The 18,273-nt window shown below is 56.1% G+C and overlaps 1 protein-coding gene across 2 annotated transcripts; it reads right to left on the reverse strand.

The window, feature by feature from the left end:
* Window positions 1-13,912: 13,912 nt before the first annotated feature.
* On the reverse strand, window positions 13,913-17,198 carry MTFP1 (mitochondrial fission process 1). 2 transcript variants are annotated; one of them, XM_001498086.5, is made up of 4 exons: window positions 16,979-17,198; window positions 16,070-16,197; window positions 15,478-15,710; window positions 13,913-14,505 (listed from the first exon to the last, which is right to left on the reverse strand). In XM_001498086.5, the coding sequence occupies exons 1-4, from the start codon at window positions 17,043-17,045 to the stop codon at window positions 14,433-14,435; spliced, it is 501 nt and encodes a 166-aa protein (XP_001498136.1). In that variant the 5' UTR covers window positions 17,046-17,198; the 3' UTR covers window positions 13,913-14,432. The 2 variants fall into 2 exon arrangements, with proteins under 2 accessions (XP_001498136.1, XP_014597614.1); XM_014742128.3 differs by lacking the exon at window positions 15,478-15,710 and having other exon boundaries at window positions 16,979-17,181.
* Between the last annotated feature and the right edge of the window lie 1,075 nt (window positions 17,199-18,273).

An 18,273-nucleotide genomic window follows, 5' to 3' on the forward strand; every position in this document is an offset into this window, starting at 1 on the left:
GGAGAAAACCTTCCTCCTGCTGGGGTAGTGAGATAGGCCTCTTTCTGTTGGAAAATGCAAGGTGTGCTTCTTTGGGAAGCCCTGGCCTAGGTTCTCTTGGGGTCTGAAATTGACGACAGGTAGTAAGGTGGGAGCACTCCCCGTTCTGGCCCCTGGACTCCATTTCAAGTGAGGTTCCTTTGTTCAGCTTCCCACCTGATACCCACAGTCAGGGGCAGCAGCTCTGCCCGGCTCCCAGCCTCAGGCCTCCAGTCTCCCTCAGGGGCCAGACGCTTAGCTCCATTTCTGATTGTCCAGGAGGAGGTGTGGAGGAGGGAAAGAGACCCCGACTTTGCAGCCTTGGCCAATGGGCACGCCCATTCCAGCAGTGATCAGCAAGCAACATAAGGGCAGGAAGACCAAGGCCTGCAGACTCCCCACTGTGTGTGAAGTGAAGTTCCAGTTCCCACACCCTAGAAGTGCTGGGGAAAGGAGGGCCTCAGCTGCCCTTGGGAGGCAAAGGTGGTAGCCGCAGGCCATTTCCCATAAGAGCGGTCAAGGTTGGCAGCTGAGGCCGAAAGTCTGGACCACTTACCATGCAGACCCCAGGCCAGGGCAAGCCATGGGCGGAGAGTAAGCCAGCTCTGTGCTGGGGCTAACTAGCCACCAGATGCCGCCTTCCCCAGGGACCCACCACTGTGGCAGCCTCTCCAGAGAATCCACTTCCACATCACACGGTTCAGAGGTCACCCCCCAACACATAGTACCAACACAAGAGTGCCAGAGAGAGTTAAGGCAAGATCAGCCCTAGAGAAATAGAAAACTTTATTGTACGTATATAAAAGGGTTGTTTAGTTTTCTGAAGGGCCCGCTGCCTCCCAGCTTTCCTCGACAGCAGACTGGGACATCGAGTCAATCTCCTCCTCAGAAGAGAGTCTTTCCATTGCCCTGACCACTGGACCCATCTCCTGGGCATCCAGATTGGCCAGGGCCTCCCTCAACGTGGTCCCTGGCAGCCGGGAGGACAGCTGGAAGGTCTTGAGCACCTTCAGGGTCAGCAGGAACAGGATCAGCAGCGGTGACACGGCTGAAAGCCAGCAGCACCACTAGCAGGTCCTTCAGTGTCCTGCAGGAGGCTGGGGCCAAGGATGCTGCAGGACTACCCAGAGGTGTGGCCGCCTAGCCTGAGCTGATTATGAGCCCAGAGTTCCTTACTGCAGTGGAAAAAGAAAAGCCAGAAACTTGAAGGGAAGCGGGGTGTGGCTTGAGATGGACTGGGCAGGGGGGACAGGACCAAGAACAAGTGTCCATGAACCTGGATGGTGGTGGAGGAACCAGTCCTTTTAGGGCCTAGGCTGCGGCCCAGCCCTGCACTTACCCGTAAACTACAACACTGGGGGCTTCTTGACTTTCTGCAGCCCCGTGACCACCATATAGGTGTCTCTTCCCCAGGGAACTCTGTGGAGGGGAAGCTGTTAGCCCTGGCATCTTCCTCCCACCCAACCCCAACCCCTCTGGGCAGAGGCCCAGAGCTGGGCTACACCCCAAGCATGTGTGTGTTTTCATCTGCTAAATAGGGACAGGGAGCAGTGAGGGGTCAACCTAGCAGGGTTTAAGAGACAATAACTGAAGAATACAAATATCCAGCCACACGGTATGGGTTCAGTTCTAGAACCTCCAATTCCATAGATTATTACACCATCATAAACGTAAAAGGGAGATCTGACCTACAGAGTTGTCGCAGAGTATTATAGAAGCATGTCATAGAATATCTCAAAGACTGGACCCTTATACTCACATGTATAAATAACCAAAGCCATCTGGATATGATACACTAAGATGTTAGAGAGGGACGGTCTGAATTATAGGATTATATCTTTTTGAAGAATCTGAATTGTCTGGGATGGTTATAGGGGGAATAAGTTATTAGCACCTCCCATCAGAGGCCCTGGCACTGAGCAGAGAGAGCTTCTTCCTCAAAGCACCCATGGGACAGGAGAGGCAGCTGGAGGTCACCGGCCAGCCCACAGCTGACTCCACCAGAGCCATGATCCCTTCACGGCCCCCACCTCCCAGCCCAGAGCCTGAGCCCATGACAGATTCAGTGACATCCATCAGCCCACACAAGCCGAAGGCCCCCAGTGGCCCCCTGATCTGGTCCTGCCTGCCTGATCATGGTGCCGACCTTTCTTTGGGTGGGAACAGCCAAAGTCACAGCAGTCACACATCGAGCTTTCCCACTTATCATCTGCAAGCTGACAGCTGCCAACAGTCCAGATGGAAAGACATGCCAGGCAGGAGGGTAAGAGGGTCACAGTCTTCCCCGGGAGAGAGGGCCTGCCCCGAATCCCAGTCGCAGTATGGCCATATTAGCTGTGTGACAGTGGGCAGTCACTTGGCCTCTCTGGAACTTCCTTTCCCTAGTTTGCCTGTACCAAGGAGAGGCCATCCACATTTCCGGGATAAGGACTTCCCATGGTGTGGGTGAAGCATCCTGGGACAGAGCCAGCTGAGGCCTCTCACCTGTCCCCATTGCCCAGCTTCCAGAACCCAGGGCCCACACATCACGGTGGCCAATGCTTTCATTTCAGAGATGGGGCCCCTGAGGCCCAAAATGGGGAAGGAGTTTGCCCCGTGTTCCACAACTTGAAACAGGAAATGCTTACCTGTACGAGGAGGTGTTATAAAAACAGGACTTCCGGCCAGGCTTAAAGGGTCCCATCCAACTCGAGACGCTCGTCCAGCAGGTGATATACACCTGAAAAGAAAGACCAAGAAAGACCTTGGGACCCCAGCCCCAGGTGAGAGGGCTCCTCCTGGGCTTCCAGGGCCCCCGACACAGCCACCATGTTGTACCATAATGAACCATAATGAACTACATTATGCCTCATTATCTACCACCAACACAGGGAGGAAGCCAGCCCAGCCCCTGCACATGTTAGGCCCTTGGAGAGAAAATTCTGATTTTCCCTTACCCATGAGTATTTCCTCACTGCAACCCTGGTTTAGAAGAGGAACAGACTGGAACCCTTGGGTAGTGTCTGCAAAAGGGCGCTGGTGAAGTTACAACTTGGCCAGACAGTGGGTTCTATGTAGCTAGTAACTTGCATAGGAAAATAGTTTCTCCTCTGCAGAGAAATGTGCTTGATATTAAGTAGGGGGAAAACAGGTTCTATGATAACACGCAGAAGCCTGGCTTATCAAACACTAATGTAGCATCTAAGTATTGGTGATCTCAGGGTTTCAGGAGTTTCACTTTCTGTTCTATACATGAATTAACAAGGAGCATCGAGAAGAGCTCCTAAAAGGAAGCAGGGTCAAGTGTAGAATGTGGCTCCTATGAAGAGACCTGCAGACTTAAGAAACTCTAGCGCCATCTTGGGAAAATCTCCAAGCCACACTAGTCATCTTTCATAGGTCGGTATTTCTTGTGAGGACAGTATCTTACTGCAAAGAAGGGGAGCGTCAAGGAGCCCCAGGCTTTCAGCATCCAGAGGGACTGAGGCCATGGGGCTCAGGGTCCCCCACCCATAAACACATCGATCAAGATCTCTCAGGTGTAGGTGCATCTTCCCGACCCCTGGGTGTGATCTTTGCATCAGGCTGGACCCCAGACTTGATCCTGCATGTGGAAACGTGAGACCCTGCGGGCCTCGCCTTTTGGTCAGACCTCAGGCCAAATCCAGGGCAGTGGAGTCCCAGACCCAGCTCCGGATCTCTGATCCCACTGTCATTCTCAGGGGTTAGAGTCGACGGATAAAATACAGGACGCCCAGTTAAACCTTTAAACATACAGCCTAAGTATGTCTCATGCAATATTTTGGGACATATTTATCCTAAAAAAAATTCGTTGTTTATCTGAAATTCAAGTTGAATCGGAAATCCTGTATTTTTATTTGCTAAATCTGGAAGCCCTATCAGGGGATCCTCTGCCCCTTTCCTAGGCTGACCCCCAACTCTGCCAAAATAGTCCTGGGAGGGAAGCAGAGCAAAAGGAAGAGAGTCCCCAGACCTCCCAGGCTTCGCCTCACCTCATCCTCGTCGAGCATGAAGGCCTCCACGCTGAACTGCAGCGTCTCATTATTCTGCCGGGACCAAGGGCCAGAATGGGGGCCTACTGAGAGGCACCTGGGGACAGCCAGGAGGGTCAGAGGGAACATCAGCTCAGGGACTTGCCAGAACAAGTTCCCTGGGAAGCCACAAAGAAGGTCACCCTACGGGACCTTCTTGCTCCTTATAGCCACGTTAGAGAACGCCCGCCCCATAACTATAGTCTGGAGACAGATGTGTTTGGCCTGAGCTAAGGGCAGAAGTTAAATCAGCCATGAATGACAAGACTCTAAGGCCACTGCAGCCACTCAACAGCTTGCACCCTGGCTGAGAAGGACAGTCCATCCTCCGCCATGCGACTCATAGCCAAGGTGGGCAGGTTCGGACCAGACATGCAAAAAGGATGGTCACCAATGACCAAATGCAACAAAACAGACCTCTACACCCGGTGACGCCAGTGGCCCAGCTAAGCAAGGCCCTAGGGTGGGGCTGAGCCCCCTGCCCTCCCTCCTACTTCCCCTGCAGCCCCACAGACCCACGGTTGAAGACAAGGATGTACATCTTCCGAGAGCGGTTCCGGTACTGGGTCTGGGAGCCCACACACTCATCCACATAGAGCTTCATGGCCCAGTTTAGCGCAGGCTGGATGCGGGCTTCGAGGGTCAGCCACGAGCCTTCCACGTAGGGAGGCAGCAAGGCATCTGAGGGAAGCGGGTCATTCCTGGTAAGCAGTCACGGCCATCCTCTAACAAGCATCTCCTGCACGCCTGGTCAGTCACAGCCACGTTTCCATTTACTCCTGAATGGTTCTAGAAGTGTTCTTTATGTCCATTTTACAGATGGGGTGATGGAGGCTTGGAGAGGTGGCTGAACTTCAGCTCTCTTACCCTGGTCTCATCTACCATGCACACCTGTCCCACCAGGGGTGGAAGGCTGAGGCCAGAAACAGGATGGTGCCCATGGCCCACATTTTGCCCTCCTCTGGGGCAATCCTCAGGGGTCCACACTCCATCTCCCTCCACACACGCCAGCCGGAGACTCACCATGTGGTACCCGGAGGGCCACCTGCAGGGGCAGCATGGTGGGGGGGCGGGGTGAGGGCTCCTTGGAGGGGCCCTCCAGAGGGCCAGGTGGGGTCTAGGATGGGCCTGCTGCTGCAGAATTGTTCATCTCCTGCCCGAGGAGCAGCCTGGGCTGGGGGGCTGCAGAAGAAGGGGCACCATCAAGAAGGTCCAGTGGGTCCCCACAGCCAGACTGGAGGACAGGCTCCCTCAGGGGAGGGAACGGGAGTGAGAGGGCTGAAGGGAAGCTGCTCACATGAGTATCATCACAGCTGCCATGAGGGGTACTCACCCACCCTCTGTGAACCGCGTGACCGCCTCCATTTCCCAGACGTACAAACTGAGCCTGGGAAGTCCTGCCACCATCTGCCCCTGGTTGCACGCAGCTTATCAGCTGCAGAGCTCAGATTCAAACTCCCAAGGGCTTTTCCAGGAACATTTGAAGGTTGGAGGTGTTGTATGGCAAGATTCAGATGATACCAAGCGGTGTTAACATGAAAGCTGAGTTTCCTTTCCCCTCTCCCTACCACTACTTGCTTTTTGTCCCTGTGAGCAACCGGCCTGTGTGTAGCACGCTCACCCCTGCAAGGTCCCCAGCTAATTCTTTGTACCCTTTGGACTCCTGACCACCTTGCACACTGCCTCTGAGAGGATTATCTTGACCCAGAGGGCCTAGGGCAGACGAAGGACCAGAAAGGAGTTTGGGGGTTTTTTAAAAAGAAGAAGAATGTAAGGCATTTCTTTAGTGTTTGTTTAATGTCTACTGCATGCCAAGCTCTGCCCTAGAGGCCAGGGGTGCGGAGGGGGCGGTGAGCCTCAAGAAGCAGGATTACCCTGGACTCCAGAGGGTCCTGTTTGGCCTGGGACAAGGCTGCAAGGTTTCCCGGATGCAGGTGAGGGTAGGAAAGACCCCATGTCCTGGTGTCCTCAGCTCTCAGTGGGGGATGCAGCGAAGGACTCCAGGGGCAGGGGGCATTGAGAAGTGGGGCTGAGGATGGAGTGCACCTGGCGGAGTGACTCACAGGCCATCAGGGAGGAAGTCCCCTCCTCCCAGTATCCCCAGGCTGCCAAGTCCAGCTCCTGCAGCAGCCCAGGCTGGGCGAGGTGGGACGAGTTATCCTTGAGGGGGCTCACCAGGTACACGGCTGGCAGGGGGAGGCTGAGCTCAGGGGCAGGGAGGGCAGAAGGAGGACCCCCACGCACCTCTCGAGCTCCCAAGCAAGCCCCATTGCCCAGACCTTACGGAGCAGCAAGACCACAGCAACCTGCAGAAGCCCCCTAGGGGCTGCCATAATGAACAGAAACCTTGCCCCCCTCCCCCAGCTGTCTTAAATTGGCCCAGAGGAGGCTGGGGAAGGAATGGGCATCACCTGGAGCCCAGAGGCGAGCCTAGGGCATGGCTGAGCTGGGCGGGGCCAAATACTTCCACATTCCCCAGCCTGTACCGCCACCTGCCTGCAATGCCGCCTGATTCTAGAAAACCTCCAAGGTCCCCCCCCTTCACGGGGGACTGAGTGAGGATAGTCAGAGCTAATGCTGGGGCAGGCTCGCCGCACAGTGGACTTCGGTTTCTCAGCTGTAGGATGATTGTGGTGGCACCTGCTGCACAGGCCCTTACGGAGGTTACGTAACACAGTGTTAGGGCAGCGCCTGGCACATGGTAAGACCTCCATCCGTGTGCTCTGTGAGTGTCCTTATGAAACCCACGTTATGAAACTCTTGTCCAAGGGGAGGGAGGAGGGTGCTGATGGGGGTGCTGAACGGCAGGATGATTCCGTCCAGGGAAAGGAGCCGAGAAGGGTTCATGGAGTGGGTACCATTAGAGTTGGACCTTGAAGGATGGGAACAGAGGGAAATGAGGGGAGGCTGTTCCTGGCAGATGGCATGGCCTGAGCTGGCCAGATGGCACACACGGCCCAGAGGGTGGATGTGCGGGGTGTGTCCAGGGAATGGCAAGGAGTCAGCAGAGGCAAGAACATGGGTGCAGGGATGTGCTGTGGTGACAGAGGACACTGCCAAGGCCGGAGTGCCAAGCTGAGGTGTTTGGACTAGATCCTGGGGGCCATCAGGAGTCACGGAAGGTATCAGAACAGAGGAGGCACTCGGGGAGATCCAGCCACCAGCATGATCCGATCAGATGAATGTTCCTTTATCACGGGGCATTTAAGGAGCCCCCAAGATTTGAGTTCATACAAATAAAACCATGACGATCACTCTCAGATGCACATCTTTGGACAATCATCCAATTATTCCTCTGAGTAAATTCTTAGGATTGGCATCCCTGAACCATATAATTGGCATACTTTATATCTGGGTCAGTCATCAGATGGAACAATTCAATCTTTTGCCCTTGAAATAGATGTCTCTTGCCACATTAATAGCCAATATATGTGGAGCTCTCTTGGTGAGCCCTGCTCTGGCTGAATGCTCTGTGAGCCATTTCTCCTGTAAGGTCATTACCGAGAATTGTACAGTGAGGAAACCCAGGCTCAGAGAGGTTAGGTAACTTGCCCATGGTCACACAGCCTTTGTGTCATCTCTTTCCCCAACTGTGTAGAGAGCCATGGGCTGAGAGGCTAGGGGGAGGGGAATTGGGGGGCTAGGTAGGGGGAGGGAAGGGGAGGAAGGTCAAGGAATGCAGCGAGTGCTATTTGAGCTTGGGTCAGTGACTTCAACTCCAGGAAACAGGAACCTAACCATGATGTGGTTGTAAAGGGTAAATGAGCCACATTAGAGGAAGAACTTAGCACAGGACGTGGCGCACACTAGGAGCGGTTCACTAACAGATATTGTCCTCCGCAACCCTGCAGTTTGAACCGACCAACATGGGCACATTGAGAGGTGCTGCCTCCTTGTGGTGATACTGAGCATTACGTGAAGGTGGCCAGTTGGGGACCTGACTCCCAGCATGCTCTGGGACATAGGCCTATGGGTGGGAAGAGACATCTCCCCCAGTCCCAGCAGGGGTCTGCCCCATCCTCTCAGGCGATGGAGGAAGTGCTGGGCTGGAGGGAGCCCAGGGGAGGCTCTCAAGCCAGTCCTAGGGGGGTCAGAGGCAACCCTGAGGGGTGGGTGAACTGAGGGAGCAGTAGGCTGTAGTCAGGGGAGGGTGGGTGGGCCTGCAGGAAGGGGTGAGGGAAAGGCTGGAAGGGAGTGTCGCAGTTGGAGGGAACAGTGTATGAGAAAGCTCAGTCAAGAGAAACGCCAGATCCAAGGAAGCAAAAAGGACAGAATGGCTGAAATAAAGATTTGGGGGCAGGTAGCCAAGGGTGGCGTCACCCAGATCATGCAGGGCCCTGAGAGCCACCACAAGGACTCCGGGCTCTGTTCTGAACGTTTTAAGAAGTGGTTTGCCAAATAAAAAAGCTTAGTGGGGGGCAAGCCAGAGGCTGCTGCCCTCATCCAGGCCTGGAGGGGACAAATAGGAGATGCGGTGGCAGATGACTGGGGACAGATGCTAAGGGAGTGAGAGGGAGCAGCCAGGAAAGAGAGAGAAGGGCCGGAGCCCACGCATCAGGTGCTGGGCCAGCAACCAGAGAGGTGGCAGGAAACCTGGAGCGAGGGCTCCGGACAAGGAGGGGCTACGGCTGAGGCCGCCTTCCCTTCTCCCTACCCGGCTATTTGGGGAGAGAGAAGAGCAGTCCAGGGTTGAGTGTTACCTGTGACCCAGGCTGTGACGCCTCTGCCAGGTCACTTGCCCTCTCTGATCCTTAGAATGTGGGTCTGGAAAGGAGGATGGTGCCTGGGCAGTGGTGGTAAATGTTTAACCACTGGCTCCCCGGGCCGGGGGGACCCTGATTTGTTGATCTCCATGGTGTAAATATGCCCATCATGGCCTATTTCAAGCAACCAAGAGAAGATACTGAGCAGAGCTGAGAAGTGACATGCAGGTGTGCACTGTCGTAGGGTATATGTAGAGAGAGGTGTAAATTACCTCAGGAGCATAGGTAATAGCAAAGTCTAGCAAAATAATTAGGAAGAAGCAATAAGTTTTGAGTATTTACTCCCTGGGGTTTTGTTACCTGTTTGTTTTTTATTGAGGTATAATTGACATATGACATTATGTTCATTTCAGGTATACAACATGATTCAATATTTGTATATGTTGCAAAATGATCACCACAATAAGTCTAGTTAACATCCACCACCACACAGTTACAAACTTTTTTCTTGTGATGAGAACTTTTTACCACTTTTATTTTTAATATAATGCATTTAAATCTAATTTATATCATTTAATTTTTCATATTGTTTAATTTTTTTTTTTTGAGGAAGATTATCCCTGAGCTGACATCTACTACCAAACCTCCTCTTTTTTGCTGAGGAAGACTGGCCCTGAGCCAACATCCGTGCCCATCTTCCTCTACTTTATATGTGGGACGCCTGCCACAGCATGGCTCAATAAGTGGTGCACAGGTCCACACCGGGGATCCGAACCGGCGAATCCTGGGCTGGCCACCGAAGCAGAGCATGCGAACTTAACCACTACGCCACTGGACCGGCCCCTTGTTTAATTTTTAATAGTAGCTATGTTTAACCGCCAGCTCACAAAATTCCTGAAAGTTAAATTGGTTCTGGTCCCTGTGAGCGCCTCTCGCACACCACTCTTCGGCCCACAGCAAGTGGTTGTGCAACGTAAACCTCCAGATGGGCCGAGGTCTCAGGCATCCTGAAGGGGCCCAACCTCTGCCCTAGGGGGCTGCTGGGCCCCTGAGCAAACCTGAAAGGAACAGAGGGGGAGACACCCTGAGCCGGGCACCCCCAGGCAGGCCACAGGTTTGCCTGCCACCCCACACTCCCGCCCAAGTCCACACGGGCAGGCACAGGCTCTGCTCATGCGCAGGGGCATCACCTCACAGCAGGCCCACCATGGCCCCTGTCCTGGGAGCCTCGTTTCCCCAGCCCCACCTCAGCAAAAGCATGAGTGCTAAAGTCATTGGGGAACATCTATTGGAAAGCCCTGGTAAGTGTCGGGGGCTTCTGAGACCCCACTGCCGGGGCCTGCAGCTAAACGTGCTGCAAGGCTCTGGGCCTGGGCCAGCAGCAGTGGGTGAAGACGCAGAAGCCCACGCCCAGGGTGGCCGTCAAAACCCCCATGAGCAGAGTCCCCGTCGTCAGGGTCAGCGAGCTGGGAAGGCTTCCTGGTATGAGAGGCAGAGCTGGCCAGGGCCCGAGAGGCAGGAAGTACACCAGCAGGCAGAGGGAAGGGTCTGGGCAACAGCCCCTGCCTCCCAGACTGTGCTGTTGACTTGGGAGAGAAGACAGGAGTACTGTTCAACTCATGCCCGTGTGACCTCAAGCCTCAGTTTCCACATCTACAAAATGGGACTGAACTCATCTACAGCATAGGATTATTGGGAAAATTAGATGAGGTTTTCAGAGGCTCTAGAGGTAAAGGGGCCAGTAAGGGGTTCTTGCTCCCCTGACCTAGAGAGGACCACCCAACAACCCCCAGAGGGCAGCCTCTGGGCCTCTGTCCCTTCTAGTCCTGGGAAGGCTCCCAGCCCCTGTCCCAGCTTTCCCAGAGACACTACATCTTACCACATCCCCCTTCCCTTGGTCCCATAGCCATGATGCCTGATGAGGCTGCAGTGCTCAGGGGCCACTTCCAGATCCCCGCTGGGGCTGGAAATCCCACATACAGCTGGAAGGGCCAATGGGAGCTGCCAACCACAGAAAGTTCCGCACGGAGCTCAGAGCCCAGGACATCAGTGCTGGTATTCATTGGGTCTGGAGCCTCCAGCACGGCCTCATCCTGGGCTGGAAAGAAAACCAGATAGGGAGGACACAAGGCCCAGAGATATTGAAGGGCTTGCCCAAGGCCACACAGCAAGAAGGGAAGCAGACAAAAAGGGGCCAGGTCTCCAGAAGCCCAGTGCCCTTCCTGCCCTGCCCCCCTGCCCTACCTCTCCCCACTCCTGTAAGAGGTAGGCCAGCTCAGAACTGGAGGCACAGGAGCCCCGAGCTGGGGGCCCTTCCCCTTGGGTCATTGTCTCTGTTCAGCTGATGTCCCCCACCTGTAGGAAGGGGTGAACCAGGCCAAAGTGGCACGCTGAAGTCCAGACGTCCAACCCCAACCAGGTACCCAGTCACCACAGAGGCCAGGGGTGAGGTGGCAGCTTCCGGGCTGGCAGAGACACAGCAGGGGGTTAATATGAGTCTGCAGTGTGAGGCGCCCCAGAAAACAAACACTGAAGGCCCATGACAAGTCCCCAGGGGCAGCCCGGGCAGGCGACAGGACAGAAGAGAAGAGGCTGGGAGGATCCCGGGATTCCAAATTCCAACTCCCAGGTGAGCCCGCCCAGTTCGGCCTCAGGCTCACACCAACGGGGCTCAGAGGTCAGTGCCTGCGGCCCGCTTGTTGGAGGGGCAGCCCACCTTCCTCCTCCTGTGGGACCGGCTGGTGGCAGGCCCCAAGGCAGGCTAAGGGGCGCTGGGCAGTGCTCCCCGCCTGGAGAGACAGCTGACTGGATGGCAGAAGGCAGCAACGGGGGCTGCTCCGCGCACCTAGGTTGGGGTGCGCAGACCAGAATTCCACCATCTTCCCCGACATCTGAGGGGGCACCAGCTTCTTAGGTTGGCACAGGAAGCCAGGACAGTACATTCCCAGCTCGCCACCCCCATCACTCGCCCTCTCTGGGCCTTGGTTTCCTGTTCAAGATCCCTGCCTTGCTCAAAAGCCTGTTTTGCTTTGGAGAACGATGTGTTGAGTTGCGTCTGGTGGTAGACAGCGGGGCTTTCCCTTCTGTGAACCTGTTTCCATATCTGGAAAATGGGGATGATAGCTCTACCTCCCGATGGGGCTGTTGAGGATTCAAGGAACTAATAACACAAGTCGAGGGCATGTGTAAACACAGATGATAAATGAAAGTCTGCACCACACCCTCGCCTACCCAATTCTGTAGCCATCCAGGCTGCTGCTTCTTTTAGAGAAAGAAACTGAGACTCAGAGAGGCTGTGACTTGCCCAAGGTAGCAGAGCAAGTCAGTAAGATCTCGCTCTACCCCTCCCTCCAGCCCAGACACCTCAGCTCTGCCCCACTCCCCCAAGAATCTCCCAGCTACCCCCAGGCTCCTGGCAGCCTTGTCCCCATGAGCCTCACCAGTGGATGAAGCCACAAGCTTTGAATGGGGCAACAAAAATCACATAGCCAGGCACAACAGGGACCAAGGAGGGCATGCAGGTGTCGAGGCGCAGGTGGTGGGTATGGAGTTGGGGCTCTCTGCTCACTGCCAGAAGGATGTCCATCTGAATGCATTCCTGCAGGATGCTGTCCCCTGACAGTCTGGCCCAGGCTGACGTAGCCAGAGAACAGCCTCAGAGAGGACATGGCCAGCAGAGCCTGCCCAGAAACCTCCCTGAACACGCCCCCTCTTCAACAACTGCATCTCCAGAATGGAGCAGGGAGCTCTCCCCACCCAGACAGGCTGTCCGCAGACCTTGTCCCCAGCAGCCTGACCTGAGAAGGCCTGAGAGCGCCTCATGGGAGCACCTACTATGTACCAGACATCTGCAAAGTTGCACCCCAATAGTTCTTCACCACGCAGGGCCACCAGCAGGGCAGCCAAGGCCAGAGAGGGCCCACAGCAGGGAAGAGCTGGGGGGCAACAACGGAGGGGCACTGGGGCTGGTGTGAAAGATGCTCTGCGTTAGCCAAGAGGAAAAGGACTTCCAGCTGGGGGAGGGGAGAGTGTGCTTGGAGGTGCAGGAGGGAAGGTGACAGGGAGGGACATAAGGCTGGAGCAGAGCCAAGAGCCTAGACTGTACCTGAGAGCACAGAAGCCCAACTCTGGCCCGGGCAGCTCCCAGGTTTAGGGGAAGCCTGGAGGGAGGAAGGTGGAGAGCAAGTGAGCAAGGAATTGGTGGCAGAACTCAGATGTCATAGGGATGCAGGTGAGGGTGTGGCCTGGTCTCCCTGTGACACTGGGGGGAGATGGGAAGGTGCTGAAGAGGAATGTGGGAGGTGGCAGAGAGAGGGCTGGAAAATCAAGGGGGGCCCAGAGCATTTAAGGGAGCAGCGGGAGACTAAACAGAGGTCACGAGGTGGGGAGGGGCTTGGGAAAGGGACCCTGCCAGTGTGGGATGAGAAGGGCAGCAGAGAACGGCCCAGCTCGCCCCCTCAGGAAGCCCCAGCTCTGGGGCAGGCCGTCAGACTCACTCTACAGCCGCAGACACGGCCAGAGCAGGAGCCACGACCCCGGAGCCCCCATCCTGCCTCACCAGCAGCCCTGCTCCTCCTGCAGCCCCTATAATGTCACTGTCCAGGCACAAGTGGTCTCTCAGGGGGCAGGATCTCGGCCTAAACTGATTTGCTGCTGGGGTAAGGCTGAGTACTAGGGACCTAGGTCCAGGTCGGCCCCACCCTCCCTCCCCCCTCCACCCGCTGCGCTGTTGGCTGCCAAAGTAAGGGGCTGGCCCAGAATCGGGGAGGAATGGTCCCCTTCAGTGCTCCCAGGCCCAGCAGCTCAGGGAAAGCCACCAGGAGAACCCGTTACGCCCTCAAGGAGTGGGGGCGGAGGGGAGGGGGCAGGCAAATGGGGTGGGTTGGGTCACTGCCCAACAGGCTCCTGTCCCAGAGGTATGGATGCTTTAGGAGACTTACAGAAAGAGGGCAATGCCTAGCCCAAAGGAGGCTGGCAGCCCTGAGGTGGCATCCCAGGCACCTGCAGGGGAGCATGGGTGGGACCAGAGGTAGCAGACAGGCCCAGCGCTAGCCACGTGAGCAGTGGCAGTGAGAAGCCAGTCTCTACCTCAGGGGGCCCCAAGCCCTGCTCCCCACCACCACATTCCTGCTCATCCCCAACAGAACAGGAGAAGAAAACTCAATTTCTCGAGGATTTATTGGGCCAGAGTTGTCCTGCCTTCCACTGAGGCCCCAGCAGCCCCTGCCCCAGGGATGGGCTGGCCGGAGAATCAGTCCTCAGGGTCCTCCAGCCAGCCGCGCTGCCATGGGGTGACGCGGCTGAGCCTCTGGGAGTCCTGGATCCCCGGCTTGCCAAGTGCTCTTGGCCATGCTCCCTGCCCTGTCTGGGCCTCAGTTTCCTCCTCCATGAGAGGATGTTACTTCCCTGAGAAAAGACAGAGCCGGGCCCACCCGGGTCCACTCCCACTCAGTATCATGGATCCCGTGGAAGCAGACGGGTTCAGGTCCCGCCCTTGACTGTGATGCACTGTGGCTGCTGCTCCTTGAGGCCTTGGTCTCTCAGTTCTGTCCAGCTCCAATCCACTCAGGTGCCAGGGCCTCGGACCCCAGGGAGCCAGGCATCTGCATCCCCCAGCAGGAGGAGGAAGTTGGAACAGAGCAGGGATGGGCCAACCCACAAGCCAGGTACCAAGGCGGGGTCACGAGGAGCTGGGCTTCTCCACTGAGGGGTAGAGCTTGCGCAGGCTGGAGTCCAGGAGGAAGTCCACTGACCTGTGGGGCAGGGAAGGATGATGAGCAGGTGACCAAGGGCTGCTAATGGGGGAACGGGAGGCAGCAGGTCAGGGCTGGGGATGGGAGTCCTGGATGCAAGTGCCATCTAGGTGGCAGCCATCATCCTCTTCCTTATTCAGTTGGGGAAACTGAGGCACAGAGAGGGTAGAAGACTCACTCAGGGCCTCAGGGTCAGCTATGTTCCCTTGGGGAAAGACTCCTCCCACTCTACGTTGATCTGGTTGAGTTGACCCTATTTCCAGTTCTAAGAGCAGGCACATGACCCAAGCCCGGCCAATCAGAAAAGGGAAACTGGCTCGGGGGTGGGCACCCAGTCCAGGATGGACCAATGATAGCCTTCCTTGGGACTTTTGCTGTCATTATTAAGAAGCTTCCTATGAGGCTTGCTAAGCTGGTGGGATGGAAGCTGTGAGCTGCTGGGTCCATCTCTACTCCCACAAGGGAAAAGCGAGTGAATCCAACACAGGGTGGGGTGGGGAGAAAGGCAGCAGAATGGGGAGATCCAGACCCCTAATGACATCATTTGGGTGCCTAGATCCAGCCACGCCTGAAAGTAGCATAACTGCAGACTTTTCAGTTTTATAAAACAATTGATTCCTATTTTACTTAACCCAGTTTCAGTTGAGTTTCTATCACTAAAACCTGCCCAAACCCATCCACGGTGCACTTGTTTCCTGCCTGCCTCTGGTTGTTTTGCAACACGAGATTTTCTTTGCGGGAACTTACTTGTCCTGTGTCCCATATCCTCTGGGCACTCCCCTACTTTTATTGCCAAAGTACCTGCCAGATCACACAGCAAGGGCCTAGACTGTCTTTTCTACGTCAGGAGGCCTGAGTGCCAGCTCTGCCTCTGCTGCTATTGTTCTGTGCGAAGTGGGCACACCCCACGCCTCTCAGACCTTATCTCCACCTGTTGAGTGGATAATCCTTGAGGCTGAGAGGGGCACCCACCTGTCAATGGGGTGGATGATGATGGGGATGACCAGCAGCCCCAGAGCGGTGGTGGTCCACTTGCGGACAGCCAGAGGCCAGCGGGTGGCAGTACCCAGGACGTAGAGAGAGGCAGCACACACGCGGTTGATGGTGAAGCCTGGGATGGCCACAGAGGCCAGAGCCTGCCACACAAAGGTGTCCACCACGGCCACGGTCACCCTGGTGCTGCGGCCTGCTTCAGGGCTTGGCACCTGGTGGTCACAAGAGACACTTAATCCAGCAGGGGCAGAGGGGGGAAACCCTGAGGACAAGGGACATGAGTCTGGACCAGGGAGAGGGAAGTGGCCAGTAGGGGACAGGGTCAGAACCACACTAGTGTTGGGTTGTGGACCATACCACTTTTACGGCTGGGGGTGGACGGGGGTATAAACCATGTCACATGCAGGGCTGGGGCCGGGGTACACTGTCCTACAAACAGGACTGGGGTAGGGACTGCACCAGGCCAGCTTGTGGGGACTGGACTGTCCCACAAGAGACTTTACCACGTGCAAGGCAGTGGACTGAATCAAGGGGGAGTGGACCGGGGTGGGGGGTGAGGGCTAACACTCACCTTGCCCGCCTTCTTGCCCTTGTCGATGGCATCGGCCAGCACGTAGGAGCTGGCCACACCATAGCTCAGCCACACCACAGCTGCTGGCACCAGGGAGCGGAAGGCCTCCCCGACCTCATTGGCGTAGCCTGGTGGGGAGGGGACGTTCAATTCCCAGGCCCATCGATTGTTCCACAGCGGGCTCTTGTGTGAACTGGTTCTCATCCCAGCCTGCTAAGCAGTAGCTGGGTGACCTTAGACAAGTGATTTTCCCTCTCTGAGTCTCAGTTTCCCAGCCTCCAACATGGCACCTATGAGGCCCACCTCCCTCTAGGGCCATGGTGGGAGAACCCAGTACAGTCACCGTTATCATCGCTCATCTGCCTTCCCAGCCTGGGTTCCAGAAGCATCCACACTAATGGGCGAACAGGCGGCAAGAGAGACTGACCAAGGGCAGCCCCACTGACTGGGCACTCACGGTGTGCCAGGCCTTTCTGTGCCTTACCTTATGCTACCCTTACAACTACCACCGGATGAGAGAGACCCTGTGTTCATCCCTTTTTGCCCAGGAGGAAACTGAGGCTCAGGCAGAGGCAGTGAGTGAGAAGCTGAGATGGAGTCCAGAGCCCTGACTCCACCGCCAGCCAGTGCTGGGGCGTGCCAGAGACAGCAGCCCTGTTCCTCCTAGCTCGATTCGAGCTTCCACCTGGGAGACCGACCAGCAGAGATCCTGAGAGCAGGGATGGGCCGACCAGAGAGCTGGGTGACCTTGGGCAAGTCCCTAGCCCTCTCTGAGCCCAGTCTCCGGGCCAGGCCGAATGACAACTAAGATCCTCCCACTTTCTCCCTGACCGGCGTCTGGTGACCCCTGCTTCCCCAGGCACGTGGTAGTGGTGGTGGGGTCGTCGCACGCCCTCGCCCGGCGCTCACCTAGGTACCGCACCCAGGTGTCCCGGAAAAGGTCCCGCTCGGCACCCCGCGAGGGCGGCTCGGACATGGCGCTTCCGCCTCGGCCTCAGCCTCTGCAGCCGGTCCTGCCGCCGCTGCCACCTCGGCTTCCACTAGCGCTTGGTAGGCTAAAGGTCCCTAACTGAAGGGCAGGTCGTGCTGTCCCCCGCCAGCAGCAGGGAGCGTCTGCAAATTCCCTCGCGCACTGAAGCCCCTCTCCGCGCTTACGTTTTACAGACTAATTTTCTTCACGTTTTCTCTGGGATTGAGCTGTCGGCGCGATCCTCTCTCTCCCAGGACCGACTGTAGTTTTGGAGCCAAAGAGACGGGGTTCAAATGCAGGATGCTACCCTTCCTGGCTGTGTGACCTCGGGCAAGAATCTGAACTTCTCTGAGCCTCACTTTGTTAAATGGGGGACACTACAGCATCCATTCCCTGGACGGTGGCGTGGATGAATTATAACAGTCATCATTTATTGAGGTTACTACCAGCCAGATCGTTGGCTAAAGACTAAACGGATTGCTTCTTTAACCCTCGCCCCCCTCCCCCGCCCCTAGCCTGGGATTCCCATTTCACAGATGAGGAAATAGAGGCACAGAAAAGTAGGGTCCCTTTCCCAGGTCATACAGCTGCCAAGTGGTGAAGCCGGGATTTGAACCCAGGCAGTGGGGCTCCAGATCCCCGTGCTCCTAGGTGAGCTCAGTAAATGAGGCTGGGGGAGTGAGTGGTCAGCACCCCCGTGAGGTGGCTGCTCGGACTCTAGAGTCCCTTCCCGGCAGGCGCCATGTTCATCTATCAAGCCCCGGGGTCTAACTGGATCGTGTGCCCCCAGACTGAGCCTCTTGGGGACAGGAATGAATGAATGAATGAATGAATGAATGAAGGGTTGAAGTACAAGACTCAGGGAAATGAGCAGAACAGAATGGACTTGGGAGTTAGTGATTACTATGGAGGAAACTCTTCCCCTGCTGGACCTCAGTTTACCCATGTGAGCAACGCGTGCACTTCCCGACAGCTCTGTGAATCCTTTTCCGGTATCACCGAGCAAAGGCGCAGCCATTAAAGGCTGGCAGTCCTGGGTTTAAACCCCAGTTGTGCTGCCAGTTAGCTGTTAACCACGTCTGTAAAAAATAAGCATAATCAATACTCACTGAGCGCTCACTAGTACCAGGCTCTGCTCTAAGCGCTTTGCACGTATTGTTTCCTTGAATCTTTGCAACAACCCAAGGCGGTAAGCGCACGGTTGTAGCGTGGGTACCCGGTAGGCACTCATTAA

This window comes from Equus caballus, chromosome 8 (assembly GCF_041296265.1).
Source record: "Equus caballus isolate H_3958 breed thoroughbred chromosome 8, TB-T2T, whole genome shotgun sequence".
In the NCBI taxonomy this organism is placed as follows: Eukaryota; Metazoa; Chordata; class Mammalia; order Perissodactyla; family Equidae; genus Equus; species Equus caballus.

Bases quoted from the DNA above. Each gene is read 5' to 3' on its own strand.
- MTFP1 (XM_001498086.5), bottom strand. From the start codon at position 17,045: ATGTCCGAGCCGCCCTCGCGGGGTGCCGAGCGGGACCTTTTCCGGGAC. The intron at 16,198-16,978 runs GTGAGCGCCGGG...CCTCCCCACCAG, and splicing joins CACCTGGGTGCGGTACCTAG to GCTACGCCAATGAGGTCGGG. The intron at 15,711-16,069 runs GTGAGTGTTAGC...TGTGACCACCAG, and splicing joins AGGGCAAGAAGGCGGGCAAG to GTGCCAAGCCCTGAAGCAGG.